The 19070-nt window shown below is 39.0% G+C and overlaps 1 protein-coding gene across 10 annotated transcripts in view; it reads right to left on the minus strand.

Annotated features, from left to right (window-relative positions):
• CTNND2 (catenin delta 2) overlaps positions 1 to 19070 on the minus strand; it is a 680231-nt gene that overhangs the window by 231808 nt on the left and 429353 nt on the right. For 8 of the 10 annotated variants that reach the window (XM_080382082.1, XM_080382078.1, XM_080382084.1 and 5 more), the window contains one exon: positions 16688 to 17006. In XM_080382082.1, coding sequence (XP_080238208.1) covers positions 16688 to 17006 — 319 coding nt within the window. The remainder of the gene's footprint in view (positions 1 to 16687; positions 17007 to 19070) is intronic. The other 2 variants (XM_080382083.1, XM_080382085.1) reach the window with 1 other exon arrangement.

The following is a 19070-nucleotide window of genomic DNA, read 5'->3' on the forward strand; positions in this document are numbered from 1 at the left end:
TTTTAATTACATAATATATATCCAGTAACTTTGACAAATGAAATCCAGACATTGTTTCCCAGAAGTCTGATACACACAAAGGGCTTCCACCATTAACTAATCGAAAAATAATTTCTCAACAGCAGCTCACTGTCAACACTCACAGCTTCTTCTATCAACTCCAACAGGGCTGTTAGACCTACTCCTGAAAAATTCAGGCTGTGCCAGCTAGAAAACTGCCAGAAAGGAAACTTCAAGTAATAAATAAGGTGGGGACCATCGACTGATAAAGCATAGGCGTATTGTGTGTCGTATAGCAAGGAATACGCCCCCCTTAGCAAGCATGTGCCTCTCTTCCACTACCAAATTTAAGTTTTAATTTGCCCTATGAGTTATTCTGAATGATGAGGTATTAAAACCTTAAACTTCATATCCGAAGTATCATCATACTGCCTCTTCACCATTCCTTGCATGTAAGCAAGAGTTCAGCTTCACTGTCCCAGCTAGGCACGGCACTTAACACAAACCTAATGAAATTCTGCTCTGAATTCCTCCCCTTTCAGTAGAGTAGTACTTATCCCAAGAAAAATAATTTTATATTCTGCTTTGTGAGGGGGTAAAAAACGTATGTTCATGAAGCAAGGGGACAGAATTCCCACTCTAAGCAGAGAATGCTTTAGAGTTGTGAACGATGGCTGATGAGATGGCTGCACACCCTGGCACACAGCACGTTAATCGAGGCTCTAGAAATTATAAGAACAGGGAAATAAAGGCTGACAAAAATTCCAAGGAAGCATTATCTGGCAGGACACCTGTATGCTACAGTTCCCCTAAATGTCAGATAGAAAATTCCACATCCTGCAGGCCATACTTCAAATCTGAAGGATTCAGAAGCCTAAGAGCCAGGAATACCTCGTAGGATGAAAACAGAAGGTAGTAAATTTACAACTAGGAATATTGCTCTTGGAGTTCACATGCAAGTCTACTTTACTGTAAGTCTTAAGCATTTTTTCTGCTTTTCTTTCAACAACTACAGAAGAAACATTTCCATGTCAATCTTCTGGCCATTTTAATTCATACTAGTTTTATATCTGTCACTCTCCCATGTATTTTTAGTTACTTGTTAAAGATCACTCAACTACGTCTAAAGTGTCAAACAGCAGAACATGACAGGAAGAACATATCTATTCTAAGGACTTCAGAGACCGAAGTCTTTGGTTTGCAGGTGAGGTAACACAAGAGGGGTATTCTTCACTTGACTCTTACTAGCTTTGTATTATTGCAGGGGTTTTGAGATTTCCCAGCATTACCAAAAAACCACAGAAAATTTTCTTTTATTACTTCCCCTCATTTCTTGAGCTTCCATGAAGAGTAGTCTTCCTTAATAGGCTATAAAACTTAATTTGCCGTTAAGCATGTTGGGAGCCTGCTTCCTACCCAAAAGAAGGAAGCACCTTCTTACGTGATGCAACATGCAATCATTTTACATTATTCCACAACTCCTCAGAAAAAGAGATTTTAACTCTAAATAGTAAAATTAAACCCTAGTCAGGGATAATTGTCCTTACAAAGAAAAAAACAGTTCTGTGCAATTCAAATATAAAAACAATGCCAAAATGAAACAACACCGTATCAGCCAGTGACTAAATTTCTTTTGAAAGATAGTAACTTTGCTGTCCTATACAGCAAACCGCTGGTTTCACAAGGAAGGATCTGGTTACATGTATGTGAAATACATAATATAAACAAATATGTATTTAATACAAAAAGCTGTATTACACTTTAAAATGTAATACACTCTGAAGTATAAATACTATTTGAAGTTTAGACATGTTTGGGTCTTATTCACAGGTCTTCCATGGACAGCAACCTCTCCTAGCAAGCAAATTAGCAAGGACTAAACCAAAACTTATTTACTTCCTCACCTCTTTTGAACTGAAAAGCTACTTTCTTTTTCATCATAAACTCAGTCACGGAACAAAGCACAAGAACTTCAGTCTTACACATTGGCTCTTCTGGGGCAGAGCTTCCAAATATCACATCCCTAGTAACATGTCAGGTTTTCTTAGACATACCAGATGACAAAAACCGATTCAGAAGAGTCCTTGTCACTTTAGAATTACACTTATCACATATTTTGGTTCTTCATATAATAGGCATGCAAAAGTAATTTGCTGCAGCGTCAGTTTGGTTGATCACTAAATTTGATTTGTGTTAGTGTACACAGTGTCCGAGGTAAAGTACTAAGCTACAACAACTCAATAATGTGGAACGAGGGCAAAACCCCTAGACTTCTGTAAATACTCAGGTTACTTCTATTTGTTTTATAAAATGCATCCCATACTTACTCCGTATTTGAAGCCATGGAAAAAACATTAAATTCTCTGAAACTTGCTTGTTACTAAAATACTGAAAATGAACTTGTCCACTCATTGAGATGCTTGTCAGCAGAAGGTACCACAGTTTCCATTTTATAATCAAGCAAATCCCAATGGTATCAATAAAACTAACTGCTGTAAATTGAATTTGGGTATGTAAAATACACAGTTCCTGAGCTCATAATGTCAAAGCAGACAGATACTTTGCGCTGACCAGTACAAAGACCGTACAAGGATACAGGCAATGACTCTACCTGAAGTAGGCCATACACTCCTTCTAAAGAGGACACTGGAAAGACCATGTCCTTTGAACATGAGGCCTTAGTGTGAAAACTGCCAGAGAGACTGCGGTCTACATCAGGCAAAGTGTTTATCACCATTTACACAATTAATTTCAGCAACAGCCAACTGTATTGCCAAGGACAATCCACTCACACTGTACCTGTCCTACTGTTTCTTATAAAACAAAGTCATCTGACACACCTCTGAACAAAAATCACACCCTGCTCCTGTGCCCCATTATCCCCACCTACATGTACATGCTGACAGCATGTAGCTCCGTGCCATGTACATGTAGAATCCATAATCCATCTATGTATACATATTATATATAAAATGTTGTGTATATTTATAGTTTGTATTTATACTATATACACAAAGATTGAAGTTCCTACAAACCGCATAAAGGTTGTAGGCTGGGTAGAGGCAGGAGGTCTTCCAGTGTCCCGTTACTGAAAATCCCATGCTCTGCACTTTTGCTTTCCATGGCATTCTGTGGCCAACACATGTTCAGAAGCCCTACTTAATACTATATACATACACATATACACAAACATATATTTATATGTGTACACAGTAAGTTACGGCTTTGCAAATGTTAAGTGTGGAGTGGTAAAGAAAACCAATTTATTCTTCCGAGTTAGTTAACTATACTTAATACTTTAGCATTTAGATTGTTAGCCTATTTGAAAGACGTGTTTTTTTTTAATTCCAGCAACCAAGCTTTCACAGCAGTTTTGATTTTTACAAGGTGACAGCATGAGATTGTTGACTATAGCTGGCTACATTTTCCACACAGCTTTCATAGATGTCCAAGGTCCTTCAGACTTCTGCCCCGTGCTGCACCCTCTGAAATGCTCTTTTAACACCAACCTTGAAAACATATTTTTTCATGTCTTCCAAAAAGATTTTTACAATTTTCACATAGCATTCTTCATACAGACTTTCACAGCTGACCTATTCAGAAAGAAACTATCCCCTTCCTTAATCCTTGGGTTTTCTACTTAGACACGCTTACTGAAGTAACAGTGAAACAGAACAACATTAAAAGCAGTCTGGGGATACCAGTAATTATTTGTTTTGAAGAATAAAAGCTTTTAGCTGATTCAGAAAAGTAAACCTATTGACATAATAAAATAATTTGACTAATTTTTTTTTTAACCCTGCCTTCCTTTCTATTTTCTCTTGTTTGTCGCCAGTCCACCTTTCTGCATTTCATATCAAACACAAGATTTCTGGAACAAAGACATGCACTTTTATGCAACGTAGCATAAAATTATTGTAGCATGTACAGCAAAATGAAATCAATGGACCACTTACATTTACATACTAGCAAGATGTGCAGAAACAGCAGCACAAATCCATGTTTTTACCTGTGTTTTCCATATTAAAAAGGAATGCAGGCCAGTAATTCACCAAGAACTTTTCATAGCCTCCATTCCACCTTGCACCTTCCCATGGGAATTACATCATTATCACTATCACATGTGTATATTGAGAGAAATACATAAATATTCACAATAGTCTCCTTTTCAGTGGGATCCTAAGAGTATTTAGGATAATAATTTAGTATTACAAAGCCTAAATTTTACAGGGGTTTGGGGAGAATGGGGAAGCAAATGTTCTTTCCCAAAAATGTTCCTTCCCTGAGGTAAAAGAAATGAAGTCAGAGATCATATTTTTTACAATACTACAACACTCAGCTAAAAGCAGCCATCTCTCTTCCCTCTGAGCCTTCTAAGCACTCAATCAGTCTTTGAATTCCATGAAAAATCAAAAGCTACATTTACTCTATTTAGTTTCCATTCTTCATTCTGGCTTTTATTTCAAAAGAGCATTATTATTTTTCTGAAGTTACTAACCAAAACCAAATGCCAGCACAGGAAAACTACTACTTGCTCTAATATAAGTTTATTTGCTTTTCGCTTTTACCACTGAGAAATAAGTTCAAGCTTCAGTCTTACTAGAAAAATCTAAACCATGTTTCACTATAGGTTTAATTAAAATTTTAAAGCTGGATCCATGACATCCAGTTTGAAACAAAATCCTTACTCTACAGAGATCTTGGCAGCAGAAAATGCTTCTCTTGTTACATTGACATCTTAACATTTGAGTGGTAAGTTATTTTAATAGACAGTTTTTATCCAAGAAATGTTATTTTCTTGTTTGAATCAAGAGGTTTTATCTGTCTGAAAGTAGGAAAAAACCCACAAAACTGCTTCCAACTGTTGTGAACAGGCTAAGAGACTCAGATGTTGCAGATAACAGAGGTATGGGGAAACTACAAGAGCATTTTAGAGGAAATAGGCTGAGAAAGTTTTCTCTGCATATTTTTCTTTGCAGATTTGTGAAATTGACAACAGCCTTTTAAACGTTTCCCCCCCTACACAAGCAGTTTCACAAAGTGGAGAAAAACGTATTAGTAAAACGACAGTTTCTGCCTATATTGAGAACAAATGTTGAACCTCAAAGTACCATCACTGAATTTCTGAAATTCACTAGTTTCCCTATTATTCTAATAAAATGTCAGACGCAAGTTTCACCTTAATTTTCTTACGAAAACTAACAGGGCTTCGAAAATCAAAATCTGTCTCTTAACCACTGTTGATTAAGACTCACTGTCAAATTTCTATTTAGAAGTTTCTTTGCATTGTTGCATTTACTCCATCCAAAGTTATGTTACAAAGTAAACAGAATATACTCTTTGAAAAGACTGCAATATTTACCATATATTATTATATTCAGCACAAATGGAAGCACCAAGAGCTTAGCTTTCCCAAGAACCCTGCAATACCAAGGAACTAAATCAACACCATGTGCAGAGAATTCTTTTTCCGAAGAGTTTTAAAATGTTAGAGAAGTGTGCTCATAAATAGTTTATTTTAAAATGTTTCTGAAAACTTTTTTTGTGCATTTCATTACCTTTCAGGCTACGCTGAAATTATCAAGACAAGTGTGACAGGCTACCTTCATTATTCTGCACGTCTCAGCTGTCACCTACCAGCACCATCATTCCTCCGCCGTTCATTCTATTCTTAATTGTACAGAGGCAATATAAATAATGCTTTGAAATAAATCCTAGAGAAAGATTGATGCATAGATTATTTTTCTGATATTTTCCCTCCATAAACACTCTTGTGAAGGAAAACAGCTCCAACAGTTCTTCCCTTCACCCTTCCAAAACACATTGGGTTTTTTTTCCTTTTAGCAGTAAAGTGCAGACTTCTCATCACAGGTTCTTGAAAAACAGTTGAGAAGCTGATGACTTTTATCCCATTCTTACTGCTCATTAAAAAAACCAACAAAAAAAATACCCCCCAAAACCACAACAGAAACACTTCGGTGAAACAGAGTGAAACTTAGTCATGTTTAACATGACTGAAAAGTAAAATCTAAGCCAAACTGATTTTATTTTAAAGTAACAAGGGGACAGAAGATATAAGTTCAGTATCAGACAGCATTATGTCAATGAATATGTAACAGAACAAGAATAAGGATTCTGCATTCACATTTCAAATCATTCTGAGAAGCTGTTTGCTTTATTATTATGAGGCAAATCTGGCCTAGGAATAAACCTGCTGGGGATTAGGAACTATTAGGCTCGGTTTCACTGTACCCATGTGTACAAGTGATACAATTACATGCATATAGGGGGTGATAAACAGGGTCCTCAATGAAAGTATTTCCACTTAGCTGACTTGCAAAATGAATCAGTGATAACCCATAACTGGAAAGGAAAAGGTGGAGAGGTGCTCAGCATGCATTTTGAGGTATCAGCTCTTCAGTTTCTCCGTGAAAGCCACACACACACATTTGTTGACAAGGAGATTTCATTTAGGAAGTTCCCCCTGTGAAAACGCAGCCCCCTGCTTCCTATACAGCATAACCAAACTGCTTGAAAGTGTCTCAGCAGACTCAAGAACTGGACCCCCATTTTTACTGAAATAATGTATATAACCTTACATACTTCAGAAGGAAGGTTTTGTGCAGCACTTCTCTGTTGTTATTGTTGGGTGGTGGTGGTGGCGTTTTTTTGGTGGGTTGGTGGTTGTTTTTTTTTTATTCCCAGGAAGGGACATTCTGGTGTGCAAATCGTGCAGAAGCAGAAAGGTAACAGATGGTTGCTGGAGCTGTGCCACAGAAAATGCAGCCGCTGACAGGATCTGTTATCCCTTAGCAGCTGCAGATAAAACCTTTACAGTTTAGGATAAAATTTCATTAAAAAATGTAGCTGCTGACAAATGGGAAAAAAAATTCCACTAGAGAACACTATTCAAAGAAGATTTCACCCCGCAGAGAAGATTTTATGTATTTAAAAGAATTCCTGCATATGTGAAGGAAAAAGTACTGTCTAAACGGGGGTTCTGTGATTTGGCTACCCACGGCAAACTCCATTCTCAACAAGGATGGTAAAGCCACCAGAGAAATCAAACCCCCTTATCCCACTTTTTTCTTCAGAAAAAAGCTATCTAACATCAAAACATCTAAAGGATTCTCTGTGTGACAACCTGTGTGCTGCCAGAGCTTTAGAAGACATTTGGCAACTACTCCTAATGCAGAGGAATGTCAATCCTTCCCTATTAAAAGCTACTGGAAGGAATCATAGAGCTATACAGAAAACTCAAAAAGGCATGAAATGGCTAACCCCTTGCAAAAGCCAATTTCTTGCAGGAAAAAAACCCCAAACCACGTCCATTTTAAGGCCATTCAAGGCCATAAATTTAGGTATAATGATAAGAACACCTATGTAATTACAGGATCACATCACCAAACAACAGAGGCCGCTTCTGTCCGTGAATTACTGGACACAAATTAAGACTGTCTAAAACAGTTAAATATTTTATGTCTTCAACTAAAGTAAACTTTATTAAAAGCAAAATATCTGTTGTGAGTAGGCTCAGATACCCTGACCCTCTGCAAGCAGATAACTAACCATGCACTCGTGATCCAGAGATAGGCAGTTCCAAGTATCGAACCAGAAAGTGGACAGCAGCAATATAATTTGGCCAACAGTAATGTATCAACTCCACAGAAATACAAAAAAATGTAGGTTGCTCCAGGTTCACGCTCTGCCCAGAGCCCTAAGCCATCCTGGGCTTCACTGACATGGTTCCCTCAGGTCCTCTTTGCAACACAGCATCAGCTCCAGCCCCTGCAGCTGGTGAGTGAGGCTGACCCACCCTGTCACCACCCACACCCAGCAATGCCTGACTGCAAGCATGGCAATGCTCTGCCGTTAATCCAAGGGGCATGGGATCAGCAGGTCTCCAGTTAGCACCGTATCCCCACACAGTCAGTCCCACGGGCGGGTCCCCTCCAAGCAGCATGCTCTCCAATGGGCACTATGGTCACAGGCTGCCCCCGTGTCACCTTGTGGACGAGCAAAAGTAGCATGGTAATTTTCTACCGACATCAGTGCCTTGCTAGTGGGAAAATCCCAGGTCGTGAACATTATACCTAACATCTTAAACGTCATCTTGGGCCTTAGGCCAGAGGAATCCACCCCTGGAACGCTTTCCTGATTCTTTCTTGAGACATGTTAAGAAATAAAATAGGAATTTATCCCTCCCCGCCCCCATTGTTCTGATCCCCGTGATTTAAGGTAATTTCTTTACCAGAAATTGTTTCATAAGTGAAGGTCACGCAATATTCTGCACTTGAAACATTTACAAAGAAAGAACAGGAGAACCTCATACCGCAAAACTGTTGTTCAAATAACCTTGCTGATTTTTGGAGGCATAGGTAAGTGCCAGGTCGGAATTAGATAGGTGTTTCCATGAGAAGGTAGCCAGGACTATAGAACTGCAAACACTGTGTTAGTCTGCAGTGGTTTCAGAGAGGTTACCAAGCATGAGTATTTTAAGGACAATGAAACTGCATAAAAAGCAGTTATAGGAAATTTAGTTTCTGAACCTTTCCAGGACTGCCAGGACTGCCAAGAGGAGGGATCACTGCCCATAGTAATAACAAGAGCTGGAACAAGTGAGGCCAATTAGCACAGCTTCTGAGAGGGTAACGCAGAAACACGACACAATGCTAAGGTGGTAATGGAGTTATATTTACTAAGAAACTGTGTTACACTTCAGTTGTCAGCATTCATTCCTCCCGCTTCCCCCCCCCCCCCCCAACTTTTCTTTAGCTTTATCAGCAACCAGAGCTAAACATTCAAACAAAGTTTTTATATTAGAGATGCTCAAATTCAGGTAGGCAGAAGGAAAAACATAGCATCAAACAGCATAAAAACAAAATGAGCCCTCCTCTTTGAAATGTAGTATATGAAATAAATACATCATTGTCCTGGTTTCAGCTGGGATAGAATTAATTTTCTTCTTAGTATTTAGTACAGTGCTGTATTTTGGCTCTGATGTGAGAGCAATGTTGATCGCACAGTGACGGTTTTGGTTGTTGCTGGGTGATGTTCATACCAAGTTCCTCGGGCCCCACCAGCAGAGGGCTGGAGGGGCACGGGAAACTGGGAGGGGACACAGCCAGGACAGGTGACCCCAACTATCCAAAGGGATATTCCATACCATGCGATGTCATACTGAGTATATAAGCTGGGGGAAGAAGAAGGAAGGGGGGGATGTCTGGCATTATGGCGTTTGTCTTCCTGAGTTACCATCGTGCCTGATGGAGCCCTGCTGTCCTGGGGGTGGCCGAACACCTGCCTGCCCATGGGAAGTGGGGAATGAATTTCTTGCTTTGCTTTGCTTGAGTGTGCGGCTTTTGCTTTTCCTATTAAATTGTTCTTATCTCAACCCTTGAGTTTTACACTCCTTTCCAATTCTCCCCCCCATCCCTCTGGGTGAGGGGGAGTGAGCGAGCAGCCATGTGGTGCTTGGTTGCCCGCTAGGGTTAAGCCACGGCAATCATGTCCTGGTATGGAACAAAAGGATTACCAAGGTAAATTCAAATTATTTTTAAAGAGTAAAAACCTAAATCCAAACACTTTAAACTTGTGTAGCTTTTGCTCACTTCCCGAAGTAAATTACTTGTTTTCCCTTGGGACAGAGTTTGCACAGCTCCTCCTTTCTCCACATGTACCTTTCTCCATCATATTTTTACCTTTAGCTTATTCAGGAAACCTAGAGATCTCACTCTGTCCTTCTTTGGGCTTAAAAAACCCCTTACCACTTCTTTCCAAGTCTTCAGATATCTAGATTCTTCCATTTAACATGGTAAGGATAAACATAACCCCCAAATTATTATAGGTGGGTGCCAAGTTATATAGCAAGTGATCCCACTGTTGCTGCAATGGCTTAAAAAACCCAACCAACGAGTAAAATGAATGAATATTTCACACCAAGTCCAGAAACTAGAAGTTTCCCCGGCAACAATGGCTGTAGGACTTCTATGGGATTGGTGGTGGCTTTTGCTTCCTAGGAAACAAAAAATGCTAAGAACTGTGATGCATCTCTGAACCTCACTTGTTCATCAAGCTCCTGGAGTGGGGCAGTGAGGGGGGTGAGACAAAGATCTAACCGAAGGCGGTGGAGATCACCAGAGAAATGGTGATGCACCGGAGAAAGAAAGGCTAGGGGCTTGACTTCACATCAGGCTCCGATCCTGAGTGAGCTGGCAGAGATTTTATTCCCATCTAACATAGTTAGTATACATCGAGTGAGCTAGGGTTCTCACAGTCAGGCTCTTAATTTATAAATGCTATGAAGTTCTGCTAGAAACTAATAAAAGTCGTGAATGATTCTTTCCCTTCATCATTTTTAGCTCAACTCTATGCTAGAAACATTATTTCATCAAACTCCTGGTGTTATCTCTTATAGAAATTTCCTGCACTCTTAATGATGTATTTTGTACAAGGGCTATAAAATTAGCTAGCTTTTGTTTCCTGCCTATAAAATAGTTATGCAATAGCACATTAAGGTCCAGCTTCAGAAACTAACAACCTCTGCACAGCAATTTATGTCTCAGTGTTGAGGATGATTTTCAGTTGCTTTTTTTAATGCAAAAATTTGAGACTATGTGTCCTGATTTTAGCAAGCTTCTTCAAAATTTTCCCTGTTCATCTTCTTCACCTAACACATTTCCCTCCCCTCCCTCCCCTCACGTTTCCCATGGAAGTAAGATAATGTTATCCTTGTAACTTCAAAGCACCTTACAAATGTAACTTACTCTCCACGTTCCCGTCAACAGTAACATCATTATTATCTACTTACCTGATGAGACGTCCAAGAGCTACTACTGAGAAGCTTCTTACGTGGTTTATCTTGCCAGGAGATTGTAACAGCTTACATGAGCCCAGTAAAGCCTGAAAGTATGGTTCTTCCCCATGTTTTTAATGTCTGGTTGGAAAAATATATTTACAACATTTTCTGGCTCTTACAGCCTGTAATCACAGAAAGGCACCACGCAGATTTTGCATCTGTCAAAGTCTGCAAATGAGCCACAGGATACTGAGTAAAATGTGTGGCAAACAAAGGCAGAAACTGCACTGAGACGTATACTCACCATTAGAAGCTCAGTTAAGCCATTCAAGAACCAGGAATAAGTTACAGACAGCGTGAGCATGAGGCACACTGTACACCTGCTACTTCCTGGATGAATGAAACCATTAAAAAATGCAAGAGATTAAGAAAGAAACAGTGGAATGAGCTTTGTTGCTGCTGTTCTTCAAGTGGCAGATGTGATGGGTTTGTGTGGTAAGGTTTGATAGGGGCTACAGGGGTGGCTTCTGTGAGAAGCTGCTAGAAGCTTCTCCTATGTCTGGAAGTGCAAACGTTAGCCAGCTCCAAGATGGACTGGCCACTGGGCAAGGCTGAACCTATCAGCAACAGTGGTAGTGCCTCTGGGTTAACATATTTAAGAAGTGAGGGGAAAACCTGCACAACAAATTGCAGTGGAAGAGAGGAGCGAGAATATGTGAGCAACAGCCCTGCAGACACCCAGGTCAGAGCAGAAGGAGGGCAGGAGGGGCTCCAGGCACCGGAGCTGAGATCCCCCTGCAGCCCGTGGTGAAGCCCATGGTGAGGCAGGTTGTGCCCCTGCAGCCCATGGAGGTACATCTGCAAGCTCTGTTCTGTCTCATTCAAACCAGGAATACGAACTTCAGTCTTCTACCTCTTGGGTTTGAGAGTTATGCCAGAGACCCACCAACACCACCAAGAGTCCTCTGGGTTCTGAAAACCCAAGCCCACATTTCAGCACTGACCACAGCAGTGCTGCACAGTGTTGCCAGCAGCTATACTGTAGTCACAGCAAGACCTTCTAGCCCACCAGAAGTTCTTTTCTGAAGGTGACAACCCTTCCCAAATAGGCTACCAGACATGTTCCGACCAAGATGTCCAACCTCTCACACATGCAGGTTTACACTGTTACTCTGATACCTCCTTACACTTTTAAGTGCCTGTTGGCTATTCAGAGAAAGGAAACTCCCTAGCTCATTTCTTGCAAACAAAGCATGTTTTGGGGGGAAAAAAAAGAGGGAAGGAGAGGGAGGCAGCAGGAAAAGAGAAAAAAAAAAAAAAAGATTAGTTTTGAAACTTAAATTTCATACAAAATGTTCTGATCTAAATTATTTCTTTTCATAAGTGAAAAGAAAGCCAATTTAAAAGTTTAGAAGATAGACAGCACCGTCATCTTCTGCTTAGGAGGAAATTAAGTCCAGCAGAGGTAATGAAATGGAAAGTTGACTCTGAAAGCACCGAACAGAGCAGAAACGTCTCAAAATATTACAGTTAAATCATGAAGTACCTGGAAAACTCTTTCCCTATGCTGACTTATACCCAGACAGTTCTAACTACAAGATAGTTTTAAAAAGTCTGTTTTCTTGTAAAGTTGCAACAGGATTCTACTGCTATAGTGGTTTTGGTTGTTGGGTTTTTTTTTTTGGTTTGGTTTTGTCGTCTTTTTTTATAAAAAAAAAAAATAAACAACAGCCTAATCATTATTGTGGTCTGCTCTATAATGAAGAAGGGACCTTCTACAGCTTTATTCACCAAATTACTGCATTTCTTAAGAAATAGTTTTAAAGGTTAATAAACGTATCTTGGGAAAGGGCATGCCATAAAGGAAAATTGTAAATGTAGATCAATATAATTCAATGCAATATGAAACTGGACATGTGAACTCTGAAATTCATTTTGGTAGGCCTAATGGAATGTATTCCACATAATTCTTGCTGTTAATTCAGCTTCTTGCCAGCTTCTTTGAAGGAGACGATGTGTGTATACTGGCATGTAAACAAAAGCAGGTAGGAAGAGAAGTCACACAACAATGAATGAAATGTTGACACAACCTATCAAACCAGACCCAGCAAGCCCATAAAAAAGCAAAACCAAGTTTTGTTACTGCAAAACTTCATTCTTATGTATTTAATTGAATGATGTGAAAATTATGTATTTTCCATCTGTTATGCAGCAAGTGATTTATCAGTGGTGCGACATGGACATTGTTTCTTTGTAGGTTAAAAAAACTTAAAAATTAAGTAATTTACACACATTTGTCAAGTTTGTATTTTGGAGCAAAAACTGGAAGGCACACAGACTGAACACTGGATACTAGCACTGCTATTTCTAAAGCTCCCCAGTTCCCCTAAAGCATAGGAACAGACAAATCTTTGATAATTCTTTGGTGCCAAGAGACAGATTAATCTTTCTTAAATGAAAGTAGGCTGGAAAATATCACATGAATACATATTTCTGATACTTTAAAATACTCACATCTTCTCTCATTCACAGTTCAGTAGGAACCAAAGGCAAGACAGTAATTAGAAAATAAATATTGTATTCTTTCCCTCCTTCTCTCCCTATGCCACTTTGTCATATAAGAGATTATGGCATGAAGCAGTTGATATCACAGCTGTACTGCGTATTTCTCTTCCTTTTTTGATATGAAGTAAACATAAAAGAATGCTCTGAAGAATCAATCTGTAAATTATATTCGATAGCCAACTTTCCTGTTTTCCATATGTGGAACTTGAAGCATTATTTCTGACAGGCAATAAGGAGTTTATTTCCTTTTAAATAGCAAAGCCTCAACTTCTCCACCAGTATAGATGTGCAGAGTTTTTACTACCTGTTATATGAGCTCCTATCAGCTAACAGTCTACATGTATAAATTAAAAATTATCCTTTACCAAAAAATGGGTAATAAATATCTTGATACTTCTTAAAAATAGTTTGTCCTAAACTGCATTTTATGAAAGTTGGATGACGCAGAACAGATGTTGAGCTAAAATTTCATTTGCCAAATGTCAGCTCAGAACATATATGTAAAACTGGAGTATTAGTAATCCAAACTACACAGTGAAAACAATGGAAAAAATTGTCAACTACATCAGCGCCTGCCAACCATCTTTCTGGGACTTCAGATGGAAATTCCGCATGAACTGAAGAATCCAGAAAATAATGTTCAGTTTTAGGAACTCTAATTGCTTATTAGGATGAGTACATTCTCTTCTGGGTATGTATTTCTTACATTGAGCCGACTGACATATAGCAAACACTAATCAAAAGCCTGCAATTAGTATGCTTTTATCATGCAGATTTTCCTCTGTCAGTGAGCCTTTGTCTGGACCTCTGGTTGGATAGGTAGGCTCATTATCTGAAAATGCTGCCTGCCATTCCCCTTCATGATTCATGTCAGTCACAGAAAACGCCAACTAATCAGAGCAGCAAAAGGTATCTAACGAAATTCAGAACTTACTAACTGGCAAAGTCCATCCACTTAACAACGTGTTTATTTTTTGCTTGCTGTGTAAAGTATAAACTTTGAGGAATACAGTGAAACTTAACACAGCCATTGAAAGTCTTTCTTGTATTTAGGCCATGTTTTCCTTTTACTAACTAAAGACAGTACTTCTAATTATATGTCCCATGTGCTACCCCAAATAATTTCTGTCTTTCCATTATAATTTTTCAAGCATCTGGAAGTCTTCTGTCCCCTCCTTTCCACACTTGTCATTTATCCACATTTTTGTAATCTATGCATAGAAAGCATCATATTAAAGGTCACCTCATTGCTTTTGTTGCTTTTCTCTAAACTCCTTCCAATTTTTCAGTCTTTCCAATGGCTGAATGATCAGCAACTGCTGTAGGCCACAGATTCAAAAGCCAGCCTGTCTAGGTGGACTACAGCTTATGAGGACTAAGGCATAACATGATTATGTGTGCTTCTGACATTTCTTTGGAAGATTTATTCAAACCAACAAGTGAGGGCAGCAATACTAGGTCCGAGACATCACACACAATCCATGGATCAAATCAATGAGATCAAGTGTAATGCAAACCTCTTTTATAAAAAAGTTATTTCATGCAAAATCCCAATCCATCTAATAGTAATTGGCAATAGTCTTTAATGACGCCTTCTAAAAGAGTTTAGGAAGTTCAATTTATACCTGAATGCCTGCACTCCTACTTTACCTAAGGAATGCACAAGTGGTATCACAAGAGGAGAAAGAACCAAAAAGCAAGACAATGAAGAATTGCAAGAGGAAATCTTCTTTTACAAGCATATATCCTATATATTAACTGACTAACAGTTGTGAAGTGATACAGAGCAACTAGACAGAGATAACCTCTTCTTAAAAAGATATTATGTCTAGGACTTGTAGAGATACTGTAAATTTGTCTTTCCTGCCTATAGGGAATAGTGCCTTAAACATCATCATGCTTCCCCTAAGAACATTTCATATAGATCATAGTCATTTCTCCTCTGGTTTAGTGCACCCCTAATGTGATTTTCTTTAAGTTTGAATATGAGACAATTACAAATCAAAGCTCTTCTTCCTCCATGGGTTTTTGTATTCTGGTAAACAAAGAAATCAGAATACCAAGGCTTCAGAAAAAGACCTCTGGTTACTAATGTTTGCTCTGAGGCAGGGGGAAGAAGAGGAGAAATTAAATTTATATTTTCTCAGATTTCTGGAGGAAAAGCTAAGGTGGGGGGGGAACGCTGAAGACAGACAGACATTTTCTCAACAAGTAAAACTCCACAATGGCAGAAGTAGCTGCAAGAAGTGATGTTTCTGATGTGCCATAAAACTTAGTTGCTCTTGTGTTCCTGGCTGGACAGACCAAGAGAACTGCTCTAATGCTAAACAAGTAGGGAGATCAGGATGTGAATATTTGGTTTTTAATGCAAGGAAAGAAATCTTTTCAAATTGTAACTTAAACACCTCCAGCATTTTTGTTGGGGGCAAAAATCTCGGCTCTCCTATCATTAAATTACACATATCAAAACTAACTAAATCACACCATCTGCCATAGAAAAGCTTTGTATAAATTAACACTTTTAACAAGTTTAAACTTAAGTTACTAAAAAGACTTGTTTTCTTTTCCATCAGAAAACTGAACAAAATCACCAAGTGCATGAGGATTACAGTTAGCATTACCATTGCTGTTATCATGGAAGTCAGATCATTTGCTACAAATGCTTGGGGTATGCATGCCTACCAAGTTTCCTCCTTGCACCTTCCCTAGGTCTATGAGGATTGTCACAGCAACATTAAAAGTTGTGCTATATATTTTAAAAGCATGCACAGTAACAACCATTTCTGCAAAGCTGTAATACATATATTCTGTTACCACGTACTGGCATCAGAAGCTTGCACAACACACAGGGTGAAGCATAAGACTGATTACGTGTTGCTTCACATTACTCAGTCTCATTTCCCAGCACCAGAATATCCTTTTCTGCAGCTTTTATGAATACGAACTGCAGACAAACCAAGAACTGTAACAACTTCTGCCCAAGCAGCGACTTGAAAATTCAGTTCACAATGGTTAGAGCCATACCACTCCTCCATTTTCAGAGAAAATTACTTTTTGTAAGTTTTTGAGGGCTGGTGCTACTGAAAACAAGCTAAACACACATTCCAGACCACACTGATCATTTCATTTCACAGAAAAGCTCATGAGAGCCTTCCAAGGTAAAGCATTAAGACAAACTGTTATGAAAACAAAATCTTTCATGTAGAATCACAGGTTATTTTTGGTTTTGTTTTTTGATATTCAACAGCAGAAACATACAAACCAAACTGCAATTAGAAACCTCTGCATGACCAAGAAATAGTAGACAATGAAGGTTTCACCCACCTGGGATCTTTCTGAATGCTATCAATGGAAGGTGACCTAGCCAAGGTCCCTTCAGGTGGGATGGCTGGCCCAGATTTGCTGTATGGTGATTCAACAGAAGGACAATACTGCAGCTGTCGGTAGGGGTCTGCGTAATTGGAGGCTGGGCCGGCCGCATAGCTGGCCCTCTGGAAGGTCGCTGTTGCGTTCTGTGTGCCGTGTTGACTGCCTGTGCGCTGTAAGGGTACGGAGTCGACACCAGGGGAAGATGGGGCTACGACAGGAAAGTAGGGACAAAGTAAAAAATTGAGGACCTGTTCACAGAAATGGTTAACCAGGTCTAGGCAGAGGAAAAGAAAAAAAAAACCAAAAAACAAAAACACACATATAAAACAGGGGTTAAAAAGAATGAGAAAAAAACAAACAAACAAACAACACTGTCATTTTCAAAACCACTGAGGTAAATAACCATCAAATGAATTTCTAAATGATATGCTACTTCTGGATTAAAAGACCTTTACACCAGTTAAACAGATTGTAGCAGTGCTTCTCACTTTAGGTTTTAACTGCACTAACCTGAAATGAAACAAAAGCGCAGAAGCAGCATGCAAATAGCCAAGCTAAGATTCACAACCACCACCGAGTGAGGCTTTTGCGATCCTTACAGTGGTGGAAGTCAGTCAGATTCACCAGCAGAAGGAGGGTCAAACCAAGCTCAAGAGTCCAAATTGAGATGCATGGCTCTATGGCAGAAGAAACAGACAGCCATAGCCATCCCGAGTTTGTAGTCCTGGTATCCATGAAGCAGGTAAAACCAGACACCTGCTACTGAGTCACTGCGTATGCTTTGTTAACCAGTCTTCTGCAAATTTCACCTTAACACTTAGGAAACTGCTACTGCTAACTCAGTCTGAAAAAGAGCTAGGCACAAGGTGATCATGTAGATGTCTTACTGCATGCCAGCAACAGGTGTGCTCACACGCCACAGCTCAAGATCGTGCATTACCAGTTTTGAGCAGCTTAACTGATAGATTTAAACTGACTTAATGCATTTGCCATTCAAAAATCTTACTTATCTCTCCTGTAGCCCATTATTTTTCTGTTACAGCATCATGCACCGGAGACCTAGTCTGATTCTTATAAAACATGCAACATTTTTGAGCCGAAGTCCAGTAATAGCAAATGGGTTACCACTGTAAGGACTAGAGGATGAACATCCCCATGATCTTTGGCCTGGAAACAAATGCATATTAAATGCTGGCTCTGCTCAGAAGGAAATTTGGACTGTTTGTAGTGGCATGTGAACTCACGATGGCTCTCATTTTCCCCTGTCCCAAGGTACCAAGAGTACTTTTGCCAACAGGAATGAGCCCAGGTCCAGGACTATTTTTAGCTTGGGCAAATTCATATGCTAAACTGTAGGCAAAACTGCATCCAAAGAGATGAGTTTTCGTAACAGATTTCCCAATCATTTCACATCAACATGCACATTTACATTTTAAGAAAATAAGTATTTAATATATTATAGGTCCATGAAAGAAACTTTGTTTTATGTAAAAGTGTCAGCAAATTAAATACAGTAAGCTTTAAATACAATTACGGCAGTTTTGTCTGACCTAGTACTTATCAAAATGTGTATCATATCTTTGCCTTATTTTTAATTCTTACTCATGGTTCTTAAGTATATTATTTTACAGTAATAAGTATCGTAACTTTCTGACAAACATAGATAAGAGGGATCACCCACTTATCTATTGCCCCATCCCTGGAAGTGTTCAGGCCAGGCGGGATGGGGCTTTGAGCGACCTGGTCTAGTGGCAGGTGTCCCTGCCCATGGCAGGGGGGTTGGAACAAGGTGGTCTTTAAGGTCCCTTCCAACCCAAACCAGTCTATGATTATACTCACTTACATATATGGCAACATTTTACAAGTACTGCTTTTGTTTAATTGCTAGTATATATTTCCTTATGAAATGAGTAATAGGACACATACAAAACTTTTCATAAAAATGCATCAGTTAAAATGCAATAACAATATCAGTACACTGAAACATCCCATGCACAAATCATGCTAAATTCAGTATTGGGAAGACACATTGAAAACATCACATTTTAACAGAAAATACACACAGTTCAAAACCAAAACTTGATGCCTTGTGAAAAAAAGATAAAAAAACAAGTTAGAGAAAATACTGGAAATATTTTCAAGTGAAAAAAACAAAAATATAATTGTATACTGACATACAATACTCTTATGTGTTGTCACTTCCTAGAACATGCCGCTAGCTTTTGACATATTATATGGGGAATTGCAAAAAGCCCTACAGCACTAATACTGCTGAAAACAAGAACTTAATTGTCATGTAGTTTGCTTTGCAAAATACTCCACGCTATTTCCCTTCCCC

Source organism: Falco punctatus (genome assembly GCF_963210335.1).
Source record: "Falco punctatus genome assembly, chromosome: 3".
Taxonomy (NCBI): Eukaryota; Metazoa; Chordata; class Aves; order Falconiformes; family Falconidae; genus Falco; species Falco punctatus.